At 35.3% G+C, this 26679-nt stretch overlaps 1 protein-coding gene across 2 annotated transcripts in view; it reads left to right on the forward strand.

The window, feature by feature from the left end:
* The window catches only part of SESN1 (sestrin 1), an 88863-nt gene extending 63590 nt beyond the window's left edge, over window positions 1-25273 (forward strand). The window contains exons 1-10 of one of the 2 annotated variants that reach the window (XM_011364849.2): window positions 4920-5126; window positions 11946-12011; window positions 12765-12965; window positions 13600-13782; window positions 15338-15580; window positions 18478-18625; window positions 19604-19716; window positions 21842-22032; window positions 23316-23460; window positions 24088-25273. In XM_011364849.2, coding sequence (XP_011363151.1) covers window positions 5025-5126; window positions 11946-12011; window positions 12765-12965; window positions 13600-13782; window positions 15338-15580; window positions 18478-18625; window positions 19604-19716; window positions 21842-22032; window positions 23316-23460; window positions 24088-24174 — 1479 coding nt within the window. In that variant the 5' untranslated portion in view covers window positions 4920-5024 and the 3' untranslated portion in view covers window positions 24175-25273. Of the gene's footprint in view, window positions 1-4919; window positions 5127-11945; window positions 12012-12764; window positions 12966-13599; window positions 13783-15337; window positions 15581-18477; window positions 18626-19603; window positions 19717-21841; window positions 22033-23315; window positions 23461-24087 lie in introns of those variants that run through there. The other variant, XM_011364848.2, reaches the window with a different exon arrangement.
* Window positions 25274-26679: the final 1406 nt, after the last annotated feature.

The following is a 26679-nucleotide window of genomic DNA, read 5'->3' on the forward strand; positions in this document are numbered from 1 at the left end:
ACTGCATTGGAAACATAGCAGTGAACAAAAAAGACAAACATTCTGATGTTATGGAGCTTACATTCTATTGAGACAGATTAAATAAATTAGCATGAGATATCAGCCTCCATACAATAAATAGTGTGAGTTAGTTTAAGAACACTGTTTTCTTCTTAATAGCTACCGGTTATTCTAAGGGGAATAGGGATAAGGTGAAGAGTGTTTAAGAGGTTAGTCAGACTCAGGCAAGTTAGTTACTGAAGAAGCTTTGGGTAGCAGGAAGTCACCAAAGGCCTGGGAAGAGAGGCAGGGATAAACAGAAGAGAGAAGCGCTCAAAGACCAAGATCATTCGTTCCCTGATTTCTTCTTTTTCTTTTTGTTTTTAAACCAGATCTCATCCTGATTAAAAGCAAGGGAGCTAAGTTTTTCTTTCTTCCTGCCCTCTTGTCCTCACAATCAAGAACTTAGGCTAATGCAGTTATCAGAATTTTAGAAATATTCACTGAAAGAAACAGCCCAGCTGCTGTTGCTTTGGATTCAGACAAACCTGGGTTCTAATTCCAGGCTGCATTTTACTACTTTTATAATCTTGAACAAGTTACCCGCGCTTTATGAGTTTCTGTCTTACAAATGTGTCACATAAATAATTATATCTGCCTTATAGATGTAAAGTGCTTAGTGTCTGATATATAGGAGTTGATAAGTTACTGGTCTTATCATTAGCTTGAAAACTTGACCACACTAGAACACACTTATTCTTTAGGAGAAAGTGATTTTCTAATTTAAAACTGCTGACAGGATTTGGAATACTGCTTATTTACAAATATGGGTGACAGATGGCCTATGTTTCTGAAAGCCTATGTGGAGATTTAAAATTGCATTTCTAAGAGAAGAAACTTTATGCTGAGAGAGTAAATCTTAAAAGTTCTCATCACAAGAAAAAAATTTTTTTGTATCTATGTATGGTGACAAATGTTAACAGACTTATTGCGATGATCATTTTGCAATATATACAAATATCAACTCATGTGATATACCTGAAACTAATATTTTTTCAATTATACCTCAATTAAAAATAAGTAAATAAAAGAAGACACTCTAAGGGAGAGAAAAAGCAAAGATTTGTCAACATTCTTGCTCCTTTATAAGTAATATAATTCTAAAAATTAAATTCAAGAAGTGAAAAAAGTAGAGGACAAATAAGAATAATGTAAAATTAAAGTTCAGTGCTAAAAGGATCTCAGTGTACCCAAAACATGATGTTGAAAGGAAAAAAATGCTTAGCAGACAAGCTATATTTACAAAAACAGGAAGATATCAGCTAGAGGAGAAATATCTTGACAAATTTAGTAAGCAGAAGTAATCTTATAAACCAGCGTTCATTCTAGATAAAATGTTTTAAATGACATTAGGGCATTTTTCAAGAATGCTTAAACCACATAAATGTAATAAATCCCACTCTCATTCTTAAAGGAGTTCTTTAATGGCTAAAACCATTGCCATGTCTGTTTCTAACCAATTATTAAATATAATTTCTCTTTTATTGAATAGATTTACAAATCTATAGTACTTTCATGTAATTCCTTTGGTTAATGAGAAAATCATGGTTTAATGTGCTTTTTGGCCCGATTAAGCATTCTTTCTACTAAAATATCTGTCATGAATTGGCTATATTTTTAAAAGTCTAATGAATTTAGGGAAGCTGGTTGATCAGGAGAGCAGATAATTTTAGATTTACCTCTTAAATTTCAAAAACAAGAAAATGAGGCATGATCTTCTTTCTCAAGAAACTGTGTTGGAGGTTGGAGAGACAAAATCTACTTTCATTCCTCTACTTCATTCCCATTATTCTTTAGATCACCCTCTTGTTTTGCCAAAATTATCTCAAGATCCTTTCTAACTCAGCTCCCTGCCTCCAGTTTTGCCCCTTTCAATGTATTTTTCTAAATCTTACCTGAAATGTCATTCTACTTTTTAAAACTTTGAATAATTTCACAGTACTCTTAAGAATGAAATTTATATTTTTTAATGAATCTTTAATAAGGTCCCTCCTTAGTATTTATCTTTTACCTAAACTCCATCCATTACCCTCCATACTCTTTGCTACAGACTCAATGAACTTCCTTTATTCTGCTTCCCTAAGGGACCACTCTCTCTCTCCCCTGCCTCTGGGCCTTTACATATGCTAGTTTTGTTACTTAGAACTCTTGTCTCTAAGCTCAACTCCCCCTCCCCCAATATTCTTGCCTAGGCCTCTCTTCTGATCCCCTAAGCCCAAGCTCAGATGTCTCTTCTTTCAGGAAGCCTATCTTAAACCATCACTCCAAGTATGGACTCTCTCATACTTCATAGTTCTCTGCTCAAAACAAGTCATTTGACACCACTCTGCTTTTACATGAGCGTATCAGCTTGCTCTTGAGAAAATTAGAGTTGAGACCATTACTGCTAATGACAGATGGAAAAACTTCACTTTGATGCAGCTACGTTTACTAAAACATTTTTAGAGGAAAGGAAATATTTCAGAATTAATATTCCTTCTTGTATTAGATGTCAAGATTTTTCCTAGAAGAAATAAAATGTTGACATAAAATGTTTAAATAGCAGGCTTTATAAAGTAGCTGCTGGCTTATATCGATAACCTGTGATAAATATGAAAAGAATAGTTCTTTCCAATTACTGTTCTGTATTCAGGATGTTCACCTTTATTGCATGCCTATCTGTGCCTAGCATTGGGGGTTCATTAGGAGAAGTGCCTTCAAGACATGTGGTCTACTCAAGAAGTAAAATCTTTGGAAAATACAATTTTTTTTATTGAATAATTTGGAACAAAACATTTCCAGAAGTGAAATCTACACAGTGATACTTTTAGGTCGATAAATTTTGGGAATTCTTAATTACTGTAGATTTATTTGGAAACAACTTTTGTATGCTGGAGAGTAGAGTGACTAATTCACAATATTGCTCTGTAGAAAAGAACAGAAGTTAACATTCTTTGAAGAACTTAAGTCAGTCTTTATTCAACCATAAAGGAATCTTGACATTTAAAAGCTTGAAGGTCCTCAGTAAACCACTGAATTAGAGTAGAAGTTAAAATTTTTTCTTTTTATGTAAGGCAGAATTGAAATAAATAAGCTGAAACTTTTTTTTTTTTAAGGAATCCTAATTGGAACTTCCTATACAATTTTAGTATATGCTTCTTCAATAAATATTTATCAAGCACTATCAAACACTGCTATAGGTATACTGTTTGCAGTTTTAATTGGCATTTAATTATTTAAAGCCATTTTTTGGTTAAGTAAATGCCTGCTTTTCCCTTGCCTCTCATTAAATAGACAAGCATTCTTCATTTTGCAAATAACATAATTTTAATGTCACAAACAAGGTTATGCCCTACTAACTAACCCCACTATTTTATTCTTTCCAGAAAATCACAACTCAACTCTTCTAAAACCAATCATTTTTCACATGGTTCCTTCATTATCGAACTAGCTTTATAGCTGACAATTCCACATATCAAGTCCATTTATGTTTCCATTATTCTTCTACAATTAATTTATTTTGGAGGGTACATCATATTCCTGCAAATTGGATGGTTTACTGTGTTTATTTTTGCTTGTTTATTTGTGGTTGAGTGGGCACTTGATTATACTGTTTGTTTTTGTGGCTGCGCTCAGAGGAAGAGATCCTGGAAGTCTCTATAGCCTTTTCTTCTATGTTATTAGCCCAAAATTGCTTTTCTTGACCATTAAAAATATTTTGTATGCTTCAGCAATTTATAAAAGCAGTGTATAACATTTATCTTATTTATCTAGAGAAGATAAATAATAACCATTTTAACCTGCTACTTTTAAAATATGACAGTTTGAGCAAAAAGGGTAACTTAGTCTTCTCTGAGACATTGTAACCTCACCCTGACTGAAACTTATTTTCATTTATGAATGCTGGTTCTGTCTGTCAGTGTTTGTTGATTTAAACTCCACTTGTTTCCTTCTGTCAGAAAGTTCCAACTTTTCTTTTTTTTTTTAACCTGAGCATGTAAGCTTTTGAAAACACAATGGCGAACATGCAAAAAGTGATCTAATTTAGGAGCTGATTTTTAAAAAGAATTTAATGGAGCTATTTAAGGAAATAGTGTTGAGACAGGATTTGAGAGATCTGCGTTCCGGATCCAACAACGTCAGTTATTTGTGCTCCCTTATAACCTATGTTTTCTCAAGTTCTTCAACAGATTTCAGAGAGAGAAATTCTTTCTTTAGAACTCAAGGCGCTTATGAAAGAACATTAGAAATTTTAAAGCCTTCTAATGTATTTGGAAAGAAAAAAGAAAATTCAGAGATCTGCTACCAAAGCTTATTATCGGTGTAAGAAAGTGATATTTATAGTTTCTACATAGCTTACCAAAAATAATTTTACATTGAATATAGGCAGGCCATGGTCCCGTACTTGTTCCTGCATTCTGCGGCCCATTCGGTGTTGTTGAAAAGGAAGAAGGGGAATTTCAGTAGTTTATTAAATGTAAAACGAACTCGATTCCTCTCGATAAGGGTCAGCCTAGAGGCTGGTTGCTGTTTGGCCCTAGGTAAATGGACCTGAGCGGGTGGAGGGAGGGCAGGCTGCTGGTACTGGGGACAGGGGCACATTAGCCTTTCATTGAAGTCCGGAGGGCTCGCGCGGCTCCGTCAACCCACAGCGCACGCTCACCTTCCAACGGACCGAGCCCTGTTCCAGTCCTGAGAATTAGCTCCTTGGGGTGGAAGGGCCCCTGGAGGTTGTTTTTCCCTGGGTCCGTGTGGAACAGCACGCCAACGCCTGCCCCTCCGCGCCGAGGGGGCGGGGCTCTGTGGCACCGCGGGCTCGCATTGGTGCGCGCGGCCTCTGGTCGGCGGAGTGGCAGCGGGGCGGGGCCGCGCGGCCTGTTTGTTTGCGCCGCCCCCGCCATCCGCGCTGACTGAGGCGCTGCAGCGCAAAGCCCGGCCGGCTGCTCAGCGCTCACCTCCGCTCCGCCGCGGCTACTCTGGGCGACCGCAGCGCTCTCCCTGCCAACATGCGCCTGGCCACCTCCGCGAACGAGCCGTACCCGGCCTCACTGGCCGTCTCGGAGCTGCTGGGCTTCAAGGAGTGCGGCGGGGGCAGCGGCCAGGACGAGGTACACGGGCCAGGGGCTGGGACTGCGGGCGGGTACCGGGCTAAGCTGCTGGGCTGCACCGTGGTCGTGGTCTAGGTCTCGTCGCCTCCCCGCCTTCGCACCCTAACAGCTTCGGAGAACGCTCCCTGAGGAGGGCGACGGTGGAGCAACCGCCTGGGCCAGCGTGCCCGGTGAGGGCGTCTCGGGTTGGCCTGCGCCCCTCAGGTGAAGGGGCGGCCTGTGATGGGTGGGGAGATGTTTTCCACTGTGAGCCCGTTGGGCAGAAAATGCTGAGGCTGAAAGAGACAGCTGTCTCGGTCATTTAAATGGAAGTCTCCAAAACGTAAATAACGTTGTCTTCTGTACAAGTCCCCACAAGTCAGAAACGGAACAAAGCTCTAGTCCCACGGTAGAACAGCCTGTGGATTTTTTCACCCTCAGCGTCTTGTCAAATCAAATTATTCAGTGACCCTCACTCCTACTTAAAAAAGAAAATGAAAAAAATACGTTTGAGTCAGTTAAAATATGATGTTCCCTAGAATAGGTATGTCCTGCTAGCTCTGACGTTATGCACAGCATTTACTCTTGTTTATTAAACCATCCTTTTGTGTCTGAATTTGCCTTCAGAAAAAGCTCTTTGATTCTAAGTTCTTGCAAATAGGGCACCATTTGAAAGTTATTAATACAGCTTTAAAATTTGAATCGTTGAAAGGCTTTAATTCAAAAGGTAACAAGGGCAAAGTAGGAAAACAGTCATTAAAATCTGAAATGAAATCAGAATGCTGTGTTGCTTTAGTTTAAATACGAAGTAATTTCTCTGCAGCATTTCCCACTAGAATGACTCCGTTTTAATATTTATATTATTTTAAATGGAGTCTACATTAGGAGAATATTGCGTATATTCATATAAACTTAAATGAAGACACTTTCTATGAAGGTTGTGTAACAGCAAATACTTTAAGACTTTAACATTCATGGATATATAGTATGCTTTTTGTTTACAGTTAATAGCGCAGCCTAAAAAATATCTCATAACTGTTGCTTTGGAAGCTTCATCAAAGAGAAAACAGAGTGAAAGTGTTGAAGGAGCATTTATAGTTTCTGCAGGCCGTAACAGATCTTTTCTCATTTTAAGTAGAAGTGAGCGCCAATCATACTTGAATAGATCTGTTATTCCTGGTATTTGTGTGCATAATCCTGGTTCTTGCCCAGATGGAGAATCTGTAAATATAACCATCTAAACTGGAAGATAAAGAGATACATTTTAGCTTGCCCATTGATTACCCATGGGATTGTGCCCATGGGATTTTGTTCAGGAAACCGGGGAGCTTTGTATATAGTTATATTTCATTTTTAACACATCCAGCATGTGAGGAGATAAAGTAGGAAGCAGAGCTTAATGGAAAACGATTCACTTTACAAAGTAATAATACAACTCTTTCAAACAGCAAGCTTCCATAGTGCTTCAACACTTTAAACACTTTCCAGGAATGGAATTCCTGACTAAAGTATAGGGCACATATAGGACCTAAATCAGCCTTACAAATCCAGTACTTTGAAGTCAATGAGATTTTATTTTTCTAGAATATAGATGATAGAAGACCAGATACTAAAAAATGAGGTACCTGAACTTTTCGTATTTATAAATTCCCTAGTAGAGTTCAGGACAATTTTAAAAGCACTAGTCTATTTTGTTATAGTAGGGATATTTCTTTATAACATTTCTAGATTTCTTCATTTCTCTTTAAAAATTTTAAATGTCAGAAGGCTAGTTCCCAGCTCTAGGCAATGATTCTCCTTAAGAATGGGGAGTGGGATGGTAATTTTCACTTTTATACAATAAATCTTTGCCTTGTTGAAATACTTCAGAACGCACATACTGCTTTTATAATGTTTTTAAAAAATCAAAATTAGTGTCAATGTTGTGATTATAAGTATTAAAACACCTATACAGTTTTTAAACACACCAAATGCACTGAGGAAAATAAAATGATTCAAATGATCTTATTATGTTTATTTTTCAACTAGTTTAGCAAGTAGGTAGATGCCATAAGCCAACAAATGCTTTAATTTTGCATTTGTTGCAAATTATTCATTCTTTCATTTAAAGATGTTTATATAGATTTATAAATGTATCTAACAAATTTTAAAAATCTGATTAAAACAGTACTTTCAATACACAAACATTGATTCATACAATGATACATACATTGTCTTTCTGTGGTACTATCAACATCTGCTAAGAATTTTCTTTCATACTGTGAAAATTAGTGTGTTGGTATTATACACTAATGATACTATGTCAGATTTGCAGCAATGTGGTGGTGGTGGTGGAGGCTGTTGCTATCTCTTTCAAAGATGCTGTTTGGGAGGATTGTTGAGGAGAGGACTGTTAGTTCTTGTGTTAGTCTTTCCAGCCACACCTTCACCAAGAGCCAGTGACTCTGTGCTGTGATTAGCATCTACATCTGCTTTTCAACAGGCCTCTTGCTGTTGGCAGTTCTGCTTCCTACAATCTGGATTGGTCAAAATTTGTTCAAAGTCTGTAATTCAGTTTCTTACAGATACAGATGAAGTCATCATTGAAATAACCTTTAGGAAGTTATGAAATGTACTTAGTTTTGTTTATGATAACTTCATTAGAAGACCTGCAATGCCTTTTTTTGATCAACACCTGCTAGAAAATAGGATAGTAGCTAATTTGTCATGTGACTAGGAAAAGCAGTGTTTCAAAAGTGATTTTCCAAAAAATTGAAACTTTTAACCTTTTAGAAACCAAGAATACTACTGTATAATAACAGTGGTATCTAAAAGGACCTTTGAGGTATCAAAAACTCTTAAAGATGCCCATAAGTCACCAACTCTAGAACCAGACTTCCTGGCTGTTTTCAAGGTAACTGTCATCTGTTTGCTTTTCTCAGAAGCTAAAACTCAATTTGTATGCAATGGGAAGCTAGATGGCATCAATGACCTGCTTCCTGCCAGTATGTGACTAGGATAAATTGGGGTACAGTCTCAGGGCTCATCAAGAACACCCAGGGCAACCCTTTGTCTTTTCAGCATGAGATTAAGTAGAAAAGATCGTGTCACATTCTTGTATCCTTCTCATGTACCCACTCTATTAAATAAGACAGAGAGAGAACAAAGGACATCTTTTTAGGTTGTTGTAATTTATTTAGGTTGTCTAGCTTCCAAATACAAGAGAATAAGTTGATACAAGGTCTAGAAGAACAGTAATTATGTTTCCCATTATATCAGTCTTGATCCACCCTTTCTGTATGGGAAAGACTTGATTTTTAAAAACCTATCCATCTCCTACTATCTCTCCCACCCCCCATTTTTTCTTTCACTTCCTCTCTTCCCCGCTACCATTTCCCTTTCTGCTTTTAGGGAATGGCACAAACATCTCACAGCTTCTTCAGCTTAATTAGAAATTGACCCCGGTCATTAAATTGTGAGCTGGGTAAAATTCTACTTTACCTAGAACTAGCCTTAGGTAAAATAATGAAATCAAATTCTTGAATGCCAGAGACTCCTTTCCATTCCTTTCATTTCTTCAGTTTTTCTATTCTTCTTTCCCCTTTCTGTTCTGTTCTATTTTATAGATTCAGCTTTCTTGCCAGACTGGTATCTCATCATGGAATGAATGTGATCTTATACTAAGAGATTATTAGCATAATAGGTATATAATGCATTCCCAAGAAAGTTCGGTTTTTCTTAACATCCTGTTTTAAAATGTACAGTTTTTCACTTTAAAAGAATATATTTTAAAGGTAGTAGGAAGGAAGGATTTGGCTGTTGAAGGCAAGGATGAGGGAAGACAGTGATACCAATAGAGCTAGTAAATCTGGCTGTAGGGATGGATTTACAAAAACTTGAGATTTACATAGGACCACTGGGAAAGACCCTCGCCATGTCTGTAAGCAAATACTCCATTTCTGAAACATTGATAGTTTTTTTAGAACTGTAAAACTATTGGTTCAGAATAGTTTTGTATATAAACTATATTTGGCATGAAAACATAGGCAAAATAATATAATTCAACCTCTGAAGCTCATTTCCTATCAATCTGGTCTCATTAAAATTTTTTATATATACCACCTATATGCTGCTAATGTATTTGTAGGATAAAGTTCTAGAAATGGAATTGCTAAGTTACAAAGAGTAACATAATTATACATGTTATGCACGTTGCTTGCTCCCCCGCCCCCCATAAAATATTTGGGAGATCTTTTAAAGCAAATCCATACGGAACTGCTTTATTCTTTGTTAAGACTACATGCTGTTCTAGTCTTTGGCCATACTAAACTGTATCGAAATAGTCCTCTATTGATGAACACTTAGGCCTTTTTACATCTCGTATTATTCTTTTATCTATGATTTCACATATGTAACCTGTGTACTTATTGGTTAACATTTTGGATGGAATTGTTGATTCAAGGGGTATGTGACTTTTTTATTTTGATCAGTATTGCAGATCGCCCTTCCTAGAGGTGGTAGTAATTTATACTCCTTATATATTTCTAGATCTTTTTTCTTCATACTTCAGAATACTCCCATCAGAAATGTATAAGCAATGAATGATATTTTCTCCATTTCTTCTCCAACACAGTCTGTTATCAAACTTTTTGATATTAAGCAGTCTTTTAGGTTAAAAATGTTATCTCAGTGTAGTTAACTTGCAGTGGTTTATTGTGAGGGTTTATCATTTTTTTCAGCCATTTATATTTCCTTTGAACTCTGTGTCCTTTGCTCTTTTTTTTTCTTTTCTATTGAGTCATTGGGACTTTCTTATTGATTTATAGGAGTCTTTATGTATTAAAGAAATTTAGGCCTTTGATATATGAATTGCAAATTTATTTCCTAGTTTTGTTTGCTTTTGACTTTTTTCCCCCTACATGGAAGTCTTCATTTTTATGTCATCACATGTATCAGTCTTTTATTTTATGACCTTTGGGTTTTGTGACATTTTTAGCTCTACTCCTTTTCATAAATATTTTTCTTCTAGTACTGTAATGGCTTTGGTTTTTTTGTTTGTTTGTTTGTTTGACCCTTAATTCTGATTTGTGGAGTAAAGAATGATTCAGTACTCCAACTTCACTTTTTTTGAGTGGATATCTAGTTGTCTCAAGATCATTTGTTGAGTAATCTCCATTTGAAATTCCACCTTTCTATATACTACAGTCCCAAGAATAATGTCTCTTCTTAGAAAATGAATAACAACGCCTTGAAATGGATGTTTTCCTGCATTTTGTTCAAATATAATAGTAATGAAATAAGAAGGGCTAAATGATTTTGCCTTAAAATTTTGCCCAATGTATTTTGCTTGAACTGTATGTAGTTGGATCAGAAATTCAGTAGTTAGAAAGGCTAATAGAGTCATCATTTTATACAAGTGGCTGCATTTGTGCCAAGATGATGTACTGAAGAGCAGAATGTGGGGATTTTTTTGCATTTATTACAGGATATCAAAATTGAGACACATACATGGTCAGACCAATGATTTGAGTGCCTCCTCTAATGAAGTATATGTTTATTAGAACATTACTGTCTTCAGTATAAGAGTAGAATAACCACATTAAGAAATCACTGACCTCAGTACAAGATTATTTGAATGATAGATATATTATAGATTTAGTTGGCAAATACAACCTACTTTGAATCCGTATCTTGATTTTTCCTAATAAAGATTATGTTCAATTTTGTCTTAATTTTTTAAAATTCATTCTGCTCACAAGGTTTTATTCTTAGACCAGATTTCTTGAATTGCTGCCACATGTGCTTCTCTGTCTACCTCCCCCCACCCTTTTTCTTTAAAAGGAAGCATCTGGTTTATATCATGAAGGACTGTGAGAAGCAGTAAGGAGAGGGTGGAAATACTATTTGTATGTAATATTTGCATGTAATGTAATTTGTATCTCAGCAAAGGTTAATCTCTAGTTGTTAAAACTCTAAGAAGTTTTTTGTTTGTTAAGATACCCGATTAATAGGACATGAGCCTCAAAAAAACAAGGTTGAATTCTTTTGGTTTTGTTTCTATAAGCACACTCTATTGGGGGTGGGGGTTACAGAATGGAAGCCTTAACATAGAGTGTTAGTTTTTGTTAACCATACTACACTGTCACATAAGGTATAGAAGTCTAGATTCCAGGTACAAGATTCTAGATTCACTATGTCAAAAGGCAGAAGACCATTTATTTCTCTATTACTTGAGCTTCTCTAACAATAAGCAAGGTCGATGGCACCTTGTAAATGAAAAACTTAAGGCTCACAAACAAAATGAATTTCTCTAAAATTGATTCACTCAACCACAGAGAATCCATGTCCTGCAGTACGTTCTTTTTTGTGGATTTAAACAACTGTTTTTTATTTTTCATAATTTTTCTGTTCTTATTGTGAAACATTATAAATGCGATAATAATTACATTTCTTTCAGTTTGAGACATCTAGGTAGAGGTTACTGCTTTTTCATTTCCTGACAAGATGCACAAGATTGGTATGTTGGTTGGTTGGTTTTGGATGTGCAAACACATTGGTCTTATTTTGTATCATTGACAATCCACAAGGTTGGCTGCTATGTGCTGAACTTTCTGTTCTAGACTTTTTGCCAAGCACTTTATGCAAAACTCTGGTTTAAGTGAAACAGGTTTCATTGTTTTTAGTGAGAGTCGTATTATAAGTTGTCAGCTATGTGATGCAAACAGAGGAGTTGGTATGTATATATGGCCATTAAAACAAGCCTGTCTCTGTTCAACTGGTTGTTTTTCCCTCTCATTCCTGTAGCCTCAGTTCATGTTGTTTACTGCTGGAGGCCTGAGATGGTGTAACTTTCTTTTCTAGGAACTTGGAATTAGAATTCCTCGACCACTAGGACACGGACCAAGCAGATTTATCCCAGAAAAGGAGGTATGTTGTTTGTGAAAGTACATAGCGAACTGTACGCTCTTAAGGAAAAGCTTTTGTGACCCTCATCTTGGCATCTGAACAGCTGTTAGTCAACATGTTTTATGCAGAGTTGATCACAGTTAATCATCATGCTTTGGCAGTGAATCTGTGGGATTAGAAAACTCTTGTAGTCATGTTGATTTCTAGTATTTCACGATGCTTTTCCAACACCCATATTTAACCAAGGAAAGGCAAGACTTGTTTTTGACCAATGGTATTCCACTTGCTTATATTTAGATATTTAGGAATGCCTGTAGCTGAGTTACTTGGTCTTGACCATCTCCACAGGCCAGTATCAATGCTTTTTGGCTCTTGAGTTTTAAATGTGTCAAAGCTTTGTTTTCACAGGGATTGTTTGCTTTTGACAATTTTGGTTCTCTTTAAATTGAGTGAGAGTAGGCACTGTGAAAAGGAAAGGCTTTAGTATCTGTTTGCAAGCTCTGCAAGTTTGATACTCTAAATCTGCTTCTTTATCTGGATTCTGCAAACAGCCTATCTAGATGGCCTTTAATGTTCGGCCTTTGTTTATCCCTGTCTACAAAATGTGTGACTGTTTTTTATTCTATCTGCTCCCAGTTGAGTTAAAATTTGTAAAATTATAACCTCTCAAGCCAAATTTAATTTGTTTCTATATGACACTTAGAATGCAGTTCATGCATATTTTCTTTAACACTGATTTATAATTTATGTAACCAAAGTTTTCCTTTTATACAGATTCTCCAAGTGGGGAGTGAAGACGCACAGATGCATGCTTTATTTTCAGATTCTTTTGCTGCTTTGGGTCGTTTGGATAACATTACATTAGTAATGGTTTTTCACCCACAATATTTAGAAAGTTTCTTAAAAACTCAACATTATCTACTGCAAATGGATGGGCCATTGCCCCTACATTATCGGCACTACATTGGAATAATGGTTTGTAAACATTCAGTGAAAAATTCTTTCTGTCTGCCTTATTAATTTTTTTAAAGAGATGGTTAATGATTTAAACACAGGAGTAAATACTTATTTACTGACTTTTAATTGGATTCCTGTTAGGTAGTATCTGTTCTTCCTCTTAATAAGCTCTCAAGTATAACAGAAAAAGAAGTATGTATTTATACACTGTTGAGGACCATTTTCTATTAAATAAGAGAATAGAGCAGAACACAAGATCTATTTCACTATTATAGTCACTTTGACATAATTGGTGCTACACCCATTTGATTTGTAAATAATATTCCATTATTTCATGGTTGTCACCTTAAATTTTTTTTTTAATCTAAGGTTCTAAAAGTTGGTATATAAAATTTCAAATTTTATTTAAAGTTTCTAATGTTCAGATACTTTTATCAGATATTTTGCTCTTCCAATATTTCTGAGGTACTTTCTGTGGCATATGAATTTTTAAACTTATTTTTAAATTTCTTTTCTGTAGTTTAGGAAAATTTAAAAGCATACTAATCAAAAACTTAATTAGCTGTTTTGCATATTGTAAAGAATAAAGGGTTTGTAGTTGTTCAAGATTTTAGTATTTATAGTTAGAATAATCTTTTTGTTTTCTCTTAAGGCTGCAGCAAGACATCAGTGTTCCTACTTAGTGAACCTCCATGTAAATGATTTCCTTCATGTTGGTGGGGACCCCAAGTGGCTTAATGGTTTAGAGAATGCTCCTCGAAAACTACAAAACTTAGGAGAACTTAACAAAGTGTTAGCCCATAGACCTTGGCTCATTACCAAAGAACACATTGAGGTAAGTAGTGAAGTAACATATCTAGGGAGTCATTAAAAAAGACTTTTTTTAATAGACTATTTTTAGTACAGTTTAGATTTATAGAAAAGTGGCATAGAAAGTACAGAATTCCTGTATTGTACTCTCTCAACCTCCTCCCTGCCCCCACACACTCAGGTTCTCCTGTTATTAACATTAATTAGTATGGTATATTTTCTGTAATTGATGGATCAGTATTGATATATTACTATTAACTAAAGTCTGTAATTTACATTAGAGTTTACTCTTTGTGTTGTATAGTTCTCTGGGTTTTGACAAATGTATGTCATGTATCTACCATTATAGTATCATACAGAATAATTTCACTGCTCTAAAAATTCCCTGTGCTCCCCTGTTCTCTCTCCCCTTCTCCCTAAACTCCTGCAACTACTGATCTTTTTACCGTCTCTATAGTTTTGCCTTTTCGAGAATGTCATATAGTTGGAATCATATAGTATATAGTATATAGCCTTATCAGACTGGTTTCTTTTACTTATCGGTATGTACTTAAGATTTTTCCATGTCTTTTCATGGCTTGGTAGCTTATTTTTATTGCTGAAAAACAGTCCAGTGTATGGATGTACCACCGTTTGTTTATCCATTCACCTACTGAAGCATATCTTGGTTACTTCTAGTTTGGGGCAATAAAGCATTTGGTGTTTTGGATTTTAGTCATTCTGATAGGTGTGAAGTGGCATCTTGTTGTATATCTTTTAAAAATACCATCTTAAACTAGTTCCTTCTGGTTCTGTTTATTAATACAGATAATAAAAGTAGATTGACATTCTCTAAAAGTACAATGCAGTAGAAATTCTTGAAAATACATATTTTTGGTTTTGTCTATTTTATAGAACATTTTTAGATACTTTTACATAATTGAAACATCAAGAAGATATAAAATTTGAATATGATTAATGCAATGTCTATTATATTGTCAAATAATGAAAAATTATACAAGATTATAAAATAGATAATGAAGCAGAAGGGACACAGTTGTAAGACTTTGAAGAATTATAGACTTTACCTTGGGCATAATTTTTTAAATATAATTTGATTTAGGAATATTCAGTCAAGTTGTTCAAAGGACTATCTTAAAAATTCCTTGAGGTGGTCTGATAATAAAAAACAGGCATATTTTAAACAGTAGCTTCCACTTTAAATACAAATTACATTTGGTTTGAAACTTTGAACTAAAAATATAGTTAATCCATTCATAATCCAGGATCTGAAATATAGCAACTGCTTTTAATATGTTTTTAATGAAAAATGCATTCTATTATATTTTTAAGTCAGGATTTTAGAAAATGAAAATAATAATGAATGCCATTACCAGGTTATGTTAAGATCTATTTGTAAATACGTGTTCATAAAAATTAGCAAATTCTGGGTTCTACATGTCTTAAATTGTAATTATATACAAGGTTTTGTATAATGACTAATGTTGTTTTCAGTAGATTAAATGCCAAGATGTACTATATACTTTCACCAACACCATATATCCCACTATAAAAACGTTCTAATTTTTTTTTTTCCTAAGGGACTTTTAAAGGCCGAAGAGCACAGTTGGTCCCTTGCAGAACTGGTACATGCAGTAGTTCTACTCACGCACTATCATTCTCTTGCCTCGTTCACATTTGGGTGTGGAATCAGTCCAGAAATTCATTGTGATGGTGGCCACACATTCAGACCTCCTTCTGTTAGTAACTACTGCATCTGTGACATTACAAATGGCAATCACAGTGTGGATGAAGCGCAGGTCAACTCAGCAGGAAATGTTTCGGTAAGTATCTATTATTTGTTATAGGATTGTCACAAGACTAATCACAATAATTGCTGTTGTTTTATTTTTTTCATTTGGCTTCTTAGAAAATCTACACTGTTAAGTCCGTAGCGATAGTAGGCCCCTATATCTGCTTATTCAAGACCCTCTAGGAGGCTGTACTCCAGTAATTTTAAGATTAGGAGCCACCAGCATGTGCCCCATCAAGCCAGCCTAGTATTGAATGGCTCCTGCAGTGAGAGGAGGCGAGGCTGAGAATAGTGCTTCATGGTGGTGGTGACTTGTTAATGCTGATCGCATCTTTTTTTCCCCTTTTGTGTGCGCGCGCGCACACACACACACACAAACAGACTGGTTACTTAATTATCTTTTAGAAGATTTAATGAGCTTTGATCTGGAAATTTCTCCTTTTAAAATTCTTTTTCATGTTTAACTTCATGCAAATACATATACAAGCAAATGTAAATTTATTAAAATGCTTTGACCTCTATTCTTTCACTTTTATATTTTCTGTTTTGTGATTCCTTTGAAACAGGTCAGAATGAGTTGAATTTTCTATAAGCAAATTTTAATTCATGTATAAGATGAGTCAAAATTCTCTTTGCATTCTCTTGCTATAGTGGAAGAACAGGGGTTTATTTTGTTTCCAAAGAGGAAGTCACAGAAACAGCATCACAGCCTTCTGAATACTTTGCACAGATTTTCTCAGTTGTATTCCCTTGAAACAGATTTGGACAGATGGAATTGCCTTTAACTTACATATTTGACTGTGGGCAAGTTATCTAACCTCTCTGGGCCTCTGTTCTTTCATGTCTAAATAAAGCATTTAATTATGGTGAGATCAGCACCGTGCTATGCTAATAAGACCCAGGGCCATCAGTTTCACCCTTTTTTTGAGCTACCTGGATTCATGTTATAGGCTTGCATATGGCCACTGATTATTTATCAAAGCTCAGAGGTTATAAGATGGTCTAAGGGAGAATATACCAGTTGCTGAGATGCTTGGAATTGTATTGTGGTCCTTTTCCACCTTTGATTTAGTACAATGCTAAAGAAAAAGTACCTGATTGTTTTTAGTTTACCCCTCTATTAAATGAGATAATAGTGAAATAGAAAATTTTTCTCTAATAGACAAGCTTCCTATTTTCAGGTGTTGAGTTGGCTGCTTTTAGAAAGTTTACAGCTCACACTGATGGCACTTGACAATGAGCTGATAATAGCTTATTCTCTTGAGGTGCATATCAGATATCTGACTCAGTTCTTCGATTATGTTAAAAAGTAGATGAAAAATTTCCTCATACATGTTAACATTTTAATATTAAAATGTCTTTTTTTAATACTACTAACAACTTTAACAGATTGTTCAAAGAGCAAAAGATATACACTTTGTTTCCTTTCCTTTTTATTTCAGTGTAATCTATCAAGAATTGTTTCTTCTAAGAATACTTAAAATTTGGGTAATTTATTTTAGAAGAAAATGGGTAAACATAAATTGATATAATGAGAGATATAATATAAGTTGACAGAGACCCTAATTTTAAAAAAACAAAACAAAACCTTGGGTCATTCTGTTAAGCAACACCTAATCCTTTTTGGCTCCCTTTTTATTTTTGTTTGGCTACCGATCCGGTCTCATGAATAATTACGGAGTTGTATGCATCAAAAGAATCGTCAATACATCATAGAAACACTTTCCATCATGAAATTATGAGAGAATGTGCTTAAATACATGGTATTTTGACTTAAGTGTTAGGATCATATGAAAATATAAAGTATAAGTAGTGTAGACTATTTTCCTCTTAATGTAGAATTATCTTGACAGTCAATCTGCAGCAAATATTTCTTGAAAATCTACTATGTGCCAGGCACTATCCTAGGTTCTGAATATATACTAATAAACAGACAGGTCTCCTGCTCCATGTAGGTCCCATCTCAGGGAGGCAGGCATTAAACTAGTATCATGCAATAACAGTTACAACCTGTGATTGGTCCTCTGAAGGAAAGAGCAGAGTGCTGTTTGAGAATAATTAGGGTGGCTAGGTCGGGGATGAGGGTCAGGAGAAGCATGTAATCTGACACTTGAAGGACCAATGGGTCCTTCAGGGAAAAATAGAGGAAAAGAGTAGAAGAAGAGTAAGGGGAAAAACATTCCTAGCAAAATAAATTTTTAAAGGAGAAAACATTGATTTTGTATCTGAATACTGAGATTTGAAAGTTTAAGATTTTATAAGATATAAATTCCATAGATTTGATTCAGCTTTCATATTTAGGATACAGCAGGGCAGAGAAGTATAAATTGTTTGGCTAGTTCAAGACCGCTTGGCTAGTCCGCCTATGTCAGACCTGTCACTATCACGGTGCCACTGCTGTCATCTCAGCAAGTGACAGCACCATTTGTAGAGGTCAGGTAGACAACTCCAGCCCTGTAATGACATGTTCCATTCTTAATTGCTAAATTGAAAATATAGAACTGATTACTATAATTTAAAGATAGACATATGTTGACAATATGCCCAATGTACACAGTTGATGCAAAACCACTCGTATTTTGTATATCTTATTTGTTTAAACTAATTGAGCAAGTAGAAGTTAACTTTTAAATATTTAGTTCTATTTTAAATTGACAAGTATTAAACTTTAATTTTTAAAACTCAGCATTAACGTATTACTTATTTTCTAAGGTAAAAACATTAAAATGTGTTCTTACGATTGTTCTCTCATAAAACTTGCATATCTGTGTGTAATAAGTCTAACCAGTTTTTGATTCATTCATGTATATTGAAATTATAAGATCTATTTTTCCTATATTAATAAGATCCAAAATCTTATAGGATAGACTTAAAATTCAAAAGTTTCATCCTCTAACATATGTAACATTAATTGTATTTTCTCTTCAGGTTAGTGATTCTTTCTTTGAAGTCGAAGCCCTCATGGAAAAGATGAGGCAATTACAGGAATGTCGAGATGAAGAAGAGGCAAGTCAGGAAGAGATGGCTTCACGTTTTGAAATAGAAAAAAGAGAGAGCATGTTTGTCTTCTCTTCAGGTAAAAGCAACCATTATATAAGTGATAAAATTTCTAATGCTTAAAAAAAAAAAATAGCCCCGCTCTTTTATTTAGAGAATTTTAAGGGTTTTTAAACATCAATCAAAATATATCTTTCCTTTTAGAGAGGCTATAGCATATGTATTCCTACTTATAGATTAAGCAGGCAACCTAGAAAAAGGAAGTTATAGTGAGAATAGTGCTAGACTAAGAGGAAGGACATTTAGGAAAATCTTAATTTGTATACAGGCATACTTTGGAGATACAATGGGTTTGGTTCCCAACCACCACAGTAAAGCAAGTATCGCAATAAAGCGAATCAAAACCTTTCTGCTGGTGGAAGGTCTTGCCCTCAATTTATAAAAAACCACAACATCTGTGAAGTACAGCAAAAGCAAAGTGCAGTACAACGAGGTATGCCTGTAAATGGAAGTTGGCTGTTAGCTTGTTTTTCCTTCAAGAAAAGATTTTGTTTCTGTTTACTTGAAACTATAATCTCATCAACTCCTAAATGTGAAGATAATCGAGAAAGGCTTATTTAGAAAAGTGCAGGTAAACACTGTACAAATGACACATACTTCTTCATTCACCATTTTAGAATCTTCAAGCTATTAGAGATCATATTATATATTGTATGACAGTATTCAACAAAAATAGTCCAAGTGCCAAAGTTTAGAGCATAGCTGATTTATCACCATAAAGATTATCCAAAAAGGTGTTCATACTTTAAGTACATATTTTAAGTAGAACCTAATATCTATAAATTGGAATGGAGATAGAGAGTCTCAATGAAAAGCATAAAAAATTCAACCATGAGTATTTTTTTATAACAGAATCTACTTCAATTTTATATCCCATATACTGGTAAGTGATTTCTTTTTATAGTTTTAAGACCTTATTGTTATAGATAAAATGAATTTTAACTAGCATCCGGTTTTTGAAAAGTTTCAATGGCTTTTTTTGTTGTTGTTATTTCAGATGATGAAGAAGTTACACCAGCAAGAGATGTATCCCGTCATTTTGAGGATACTAGTTATGGCTATAAGGATTTCTCTAGACATGGGATGCACGTTCCAACATTTCGAGTCCAGGTAAAATTGCAACTTGTTGTATGTACATGAGTGGTTTGAAATATCTCAGTCTGACGTAAAATGAGAAAGAGCCACATGGATTTGAGCACAATAAAATGTAGAAATAAGTACCTTTTCTATGTACAGGCAGTTCCCTTAGGTATATTTATTGTACTGTTAAAGGTATATTTATTGTATTAAAGTTTATATCAGTTGCTCAGAATTCAAAACACATTCACCCATAAAACAAAATTATGTGGTTAGGTTCCCAAATGGTGCATAAAAACTTGCTTAAGGTTCTGATATAACTAAGCAATAAATAGTAGTTGCATTTGAACATAGCTAGCATTTATGGCATTGTTTTTTCTCCCCCTCTCCTACTGAACCCCAGTGTTAAAGTGAGATGATTTCTGCCCCGATATGCACCAGGCCAGGCCTGAGTGACAAGCACAATATCCTCAACATGCCAAACATTAAGTGTGGGAGGGAGAGGAGTGAGAAAGTCAGAGGTAAAAGATGTGTTTAAATACAGATACCACAGAAAATAAAGCATAATAATTAAAGTATCCCAGTTCCCTTTAAAATATGAACTAAATCTTATTTGAAGCAGTGAGAATTTTTGAGGGTTTCAAATTTAAACCTTGAGAGGATTCACATAAAAAAATGTTATTCCAAAATTACCTAACACCTATCAGAGTAAATAAAGTTAGTGATCTAGGGAATAGAATTATTGTTGGTAGAGCCATTTTCTTTAGCTCTCACACATTAACTTTGAAATACACAGTAAAATTTCCCAGGTACACGTCTGTGTACATTGAGTCCGTGGAAACTTAGGGACCTGGTGGTCCTCTAGGATACCAGGCTCCTCCTCCTGATTTTGTTTGGCAGGAGGCACTGTGGTAAGTGCTTTGCAAGCATATCTCAGGAGTAACAGTAGCTGTATTCTCTAGTACCAGAATAAAAGTTGACAGTCATCAGTTAGCAGATCTTCCCCTATTCTGTGCTGTAGTTTTTTGACTGATTCCAGTCCATCCGTAGAAACGTACAGCAGTTTAAATGTATTTTTAAAATAATTTATTGTATAAATATTTAGAGTTAATATTTAATTCAGATGAGTTGATATTCCTAACTTTTCCAATTATTGTAAGGAGCTAGTGTTAGTGATAACTATTTTACCAGAATTAGGGAAATATTTGAGAACTGTACGATTTTATTTCTTTGCTCAAGGAATTAAGTAATATTTAAGGGGACAAAAAATAGACACAAGGAAGAGTTATAGAATATTTCTACTTGCTAGTGAAATTGTTCATGAAATATAATAGATCAGAATTGAAGAAATCATGTGGGCTGGAAATTTTATGAAGGGAGATTAGGAATTGAGAGATTTGAATGGTCCAAAAGCATCGGCATTGTATACGGAGGAGACTGTAGGCAATAATTGAGTTCGGTTAAGGGACAGAGTGAGGGAAGGGATCATAAACTAACTGGCTGGTCTGTTGAGAGTTTTAAGCAAAAGATTCTTATTTCTGACTAGTGAGAAATTAGTTTAAAATTGGTCAGGTTTGTAGGTTTTGACCAAAGTAATGACATAATATCAAAGAGGTGTTTTAGGAAAATAAATATGGGAGTGACATAGAAGTAGGGTCTTACTAAGTTTTGTATGAAGTGGAAAGAAAGGAAGCAATGAGATTTAATATAGGAAAACTAACTAGGAGACTCAGTTAATAAGGCTGAGAGTCAGAAGAGGGGGTAGGAGGAAAAAGAATGAGTGATATGTGTTGAAACAAAACTTGAGGCCAGTCTGAATGGGTACAGTGATGGAAAAGGAGAGAGGACTCCTGAGGTGGTTGCCTCTGGATGCTGAGTGAGGACGCAGAGAGAGAGAAAGCTAAAAACAGGTTGCCTGTGTGTAAGAGATTCCACTGGTTTTTAAACTTGATGAGTTATAAAATATAGCCTTTTGCATGTTGCAGTATAGAAATCAAAAACATCAGACTGGAGTGCAAGTGCAGCTGGGAGCTAGGGATGTACTAGAAAGGCAGTGGATCCCAACTGCCATTAGTAATCTCACCACACTGCAGAGTGGTAGACTCAAAACTATACTTGGCCACATTTTATTTACATTTGTTCTATTCTCTGTATTTAGGACTATTGCTGGGAAGACCATGGTTATTCTTTGGTAAATCGCCTTTATCCAGATGTGGGACAATTGATTGATGAGAAATTTCACATTGCTTACAATCTTACTTATAATACAATGGCAATGCACAAAGATGTTGATACCTCAATGCTCAGACGGGCTATCTGGAACTATATTCACTGCATGTTTGGAATAAGGTTAGTCTTTTCTTGTATTTATAAAGAGATATTTTCCATTGGGCTAAATCATTCAAGTACTTGGAACACATGCACACAGACACACATACTTGTAAACTCAAAACCTCCCTTTCTCCACTAGCTTATTTTTATGCTACGCTTCAGAGAACTGATTTATTACAGCTTGGTTTGTTCTCTTTCCTGGCTAGGCAAGAGAGAGAGGTAGGAACATTGACAAGATGCCTCCAGGGAAGGAGAGGGAGGGTAAGCAAGCTGGCCCTAGAGCATAGAGGAAAAGAGGTAGAGTTTATTATAGAACATCTTTAGCATCTTTTCTCTTTGTATCATGTTCTATCTCCTGACACACTTATACCTCTACCTTCCTTGACCTTAGTATCCTTATAGCACCCCTCTGGCTGTTCTCAAGCTCCATCTGAAGTTACTCGCTACTTCTGTGATTCTTCTTGGAAATGCAAAACTTTCATGTTGTGACTGTTAGGTATTCAGCAACATTATTATATAGGAAATGTAGCCATTATATACCACCTTCTAACATATGCACATAAACTATGCTACAGTACTTTCTGATTATTTTAGCTATAAAATCAGGCTTTCTCTGGCTATTTTACCAGTGGCCAGGCTTTTGGCTTTAGCCCCCTGTATAGTTAGGACCAGCTTTGCAAGAACTTTCTCCTTTTCCACTGAAAACCAAATAAGAGACCTCAGTCCTTGGGTGTTCTAGAAACCATCCCCCAGTAGAGCTGAGCAGACACTGGTGCCTTTGACCATTTTGGCTTAAAGCAGAACAGCGTCTCCTAAGTGTAGGGACTGTGAGGCCATCTATAGACCATCCTTTCCTCAGGAACAGCCTCCTACCTCTTCTTCTCATCTGACCCTAGAAACTCCTGGAAACATGAGAAAAATAATTCTAATTACTTTTATTTACACAAGTGGATTCCAAGTTATATGTCATGTAATAGTACTAATATAATAAATATTGTTTGACTAATTAATTTTAGCAGTACTCATAAACTCAGTTTCCAGAATTTATCCTCAGTGTGGTTGCTTGTTCATGATTGTAAATATATACTGTTGCTTGGGTGGCCACTGGCAAATTTTCTGTTCCTCTCTCAAACTTCTGTTTCTTATCCTTTTATACTTACTTATCCACCCCCATTTAAACATTGTAAAGCTAGGGGGAAAGAGGGAAAAGAATACAGCATTTACTCGGGACATCTGTACTTTCATAAGAAAACAGACTATATATACATTGGAAATAAAATTCTCACTTTGTCTTTTAACAGATATGATGACTATGACTATGGTGAAATTAACCAGCTATTGGATCGCGGCTTTAAAGTTTATATCAAAACTGTTGTTTGCACTCCTGAAAAGGTTACCAAAAGAATGTATGATAGCTTCTGGAGGCAGTTCAAGCACTCCGAGAAGGTATGCACCCATTGTGGCTTGTTTACTCTGTAACTTAGCAGTCACTCTTTTTCTCTGTCACCTAATCAAATGGCTCTCAAACCTTTCTATTGCCTCCACCAACCTAGAGAACTTTCCAGCACCACTGTCTCAAGTACCCCTTTGGAGAAAACCTCATTATGGTGCTAAAGTAAAAGAATAAAGACAGGTGGCCTGGCCAGTCTTGAGAAGTGCTGGCATGGCTGTCACCACCTACAAGAAAGGAGACTGTTTTACAAGAGCTCTTTTAAGTTGTTTTTGATAGAAACATCTGGTCTGGTCTTTGATTCATCTTTATAGAAATTATTGAATGAAGATTTGGCAAGGGAAGTTAGTATTCTAATAAAGCACTGTCTAGATTTTCTGAAATACAACAAAGCTCCAAGAAGAGATAGGATCAAACATAAGTTCAGAACGTCTATCCAAAAAGAACATCAGATAGCTTTCATTTTGAGAAATTGATATTCTGTTCATCAAACTCAAGATTTCTAAGTTTTTCAGGGGCACACAGTAAATGTACTTGATTTTAGATGTTTATTTATTAAATGCACTGAAAAACTGATTGTGAATGCTTACCTTACCTTAAATGATGTTGTGTTTCATATTCAGGTTCACGTTAATCTGCTTCTTATAGAAGCTAGGATGCAAGCAGAACTCCTTTACGCTCTGAGAGCCATTACCCGCTATATGACCTGATGCCTTTCCTCCATTAAAGATGATGGAATGATCAGCAGATATAGTCTACAAGGGGAAGGTACTAAGCCCCAGGACCAATGGTAGATAAAAGAATTCAGAAATTCATTGTGCCATGATTCCTTTAGTTTCTGCTATTTTACTGTGGAAATGCCACTGCTGGCACGAGCAGTGAATGCTTGGCAGCTTCATACAAGTTTAGAGCTGTGAAGAAGGGTTGCCGTTCACAGTATTTTGCTTTCTGACAGTACAAGATGCTGTATAACTTTTAATACAGCAAGTAGTAACTCTCCAAATCCTGTTGCTTTTATGTTAAATAAGATAACAAGAATTGGAGCATGCAAAGAATGGGACTTGGATAATGATATAAGCTCTTATAAAGAATTTAGATCTTGGTGCTGCTATTTCTGCTGGTGGAATGAATAGAGTGGCTATTCCAGTTAAGCTATTAGTAATAAAAGTGAACACTGCTACTATCTGAGCCTACATACATAATTTGTGTGGTTTCAAATTAAACTTGCATATGTGTTCATTTCGTTGCATCTAAAACATTGAATTACAGCTCAGCAAAGACCATTTTGATGGTAACATTATATTTCTTTCATTATAGTTGTTTTTCAAATTCAGAGTTATTGGATGATGTTGAATTACAGTGTCACTCCTAAAAGATTTTCTTCAAAAAGCAATCTTAAATGGAAGTGTGTAAATTATAAGAAAAAGCTGGATATCTCTTGACATGCTGTTTCCCCAAGATACTTTGACAGTGGAGGGCAGCTATCTTGTGCAGTATTTTTGTTTCCGTCACCAGAGTTGTGGGTAGTGTTGCTGTAGACGGCTGCACAGTCCCAGGTGCATTCTGCCCCTCTGCTCCTGCCCGCCTCACTGTCCCCACTTTAAAAGTTGTGCAGCTCCTTAAATAATAAAGCTGGAAAATGTTTTTAGTCATGTTATCAAATTTGATTTACAAAAATGCTAACTTTGAAATGCAAACAGGTTTGGAAAAATGTATTAAGTACTTTATATTCTGGAAGCATGAATTGCTTTTGAAGTCTGTCAGTATTATTGGTATTTTTCAATAAAGAATAACTTTTCTCCAATTTTATTTGCTGTCTCAATCTCTTAAAAAAGTCATGACTTTACAATCAGTAACAATTCTGAGTTTCTATTTAGTTTCATTAGCCAAGTAGATTGACACTTAAATAATGCTGTAATCAGATGAGAGACTGCAATTAAATGGCAAACTCAAAGTTATTTTGAAGCATACAAAAAAGAATGGACCTTGAGGATCTTAGGTAAGACTGTTTTATCTTGGACATGACTCGTATGGTCCCCTGCCTAGTCACTTTTGAACTGAGATGTTTTAGAGTTCAAATAGAATTATTAAGAAGAATTAAGAAACAAGAACTTATTAGGGAATGACTACATAACAAAAAATGACAACTAAAATTGCTCTAAATTTAATCAAAGCTGTTGTAATAACTGTTACTCATCAAAACATTTATTGAGCTCAGTCTGTTGCTTACAGATTTGTAATGTATGGGGATAGGAGTGGAGAGGCACAATTTTCAGTTGGCACCTGCCTTCAAGGATATATACCCTATAGAAAAGACAAGACTAAACTAATTAGATAGAAATCTATTATTATCATTAATATGTTTTATATTTAAAGGTAAGGTTATATTTATATGTATAAGTCCATTTCTAGTTAGCTTATAATAACATGTACATGGTCCTACCCATTGAATTTGCATCATGCCCTTACCTTCTTCTCTCTGCTGCTGAGTTGTCAGCAATACAGGTGAACCCAACAAGTAAGGTTGCACTGGATATAGTTAAAGTTTCACTCATTCTGCTGCTGCATTGTCTCAAAAATACAAAATTTCCAAGCATATTTTTCATCAAGATAGTCTGAAGGTTTTATTAGCATATTTTTGACTAGTGAATACCATAGGGATAGCAAAAAGCCGGTGGATGGGGAGTCACATCACCAATGAAGCTCCAGGTCCTCATCCTACTATAGATCATAATCAGTAGTAGGATGGTCACAAAATAAGATCAACTGAATACATTGTTTTAGTCCATTACAACTGATAATCACTTAGAAATCACAAGTCAAAATGAAATTTTAATGAGTAAAGTATATTTATAACTAAAGTAATAAAGGTGTGCACGTGATACAGAGTTGATGTTTCAATGCCTCCCATGTAACAGGTGCTTCCTGTTACTGAGAATGTTTTCTCAAAACCAAACGGGATTTATAATGTTACTATAATCTTTGAAACTAATAGTTTCCAAAATAATTGGGGAATGTGAAAAAGAATACTCTATGGGCTATCAAAACCCTCCCAACAAGAGCAAATTTTTTCCATAAATAATTATGAAAGGATTTCTGGTTGAGATTTCTAGGATTCCATTTTTAAAATCTGAGGGGTTTGAGGGTAAAACTTGGGGAATTTTTTTGTTAGGCCAAACTTATTTCAATATCTCTTCTTATAAGAATGAGATTAA

This window comes from Pteropus vampyrus, unplaced genomic scaffold (assembly GCF_000151845.1).
Source record: "Pteropus vampyrus isolate Shadow unplaced genomic scaffold, Pvam_2.0 Scaffold101, whole genome shotgun sequence".
Taxonomy (NCBI): Eukaryota; Metazoa; Chordata; class Mammalia; order Chiroptera; family Pteropodidae; genus Pteropus; species Pteropus vampyrus.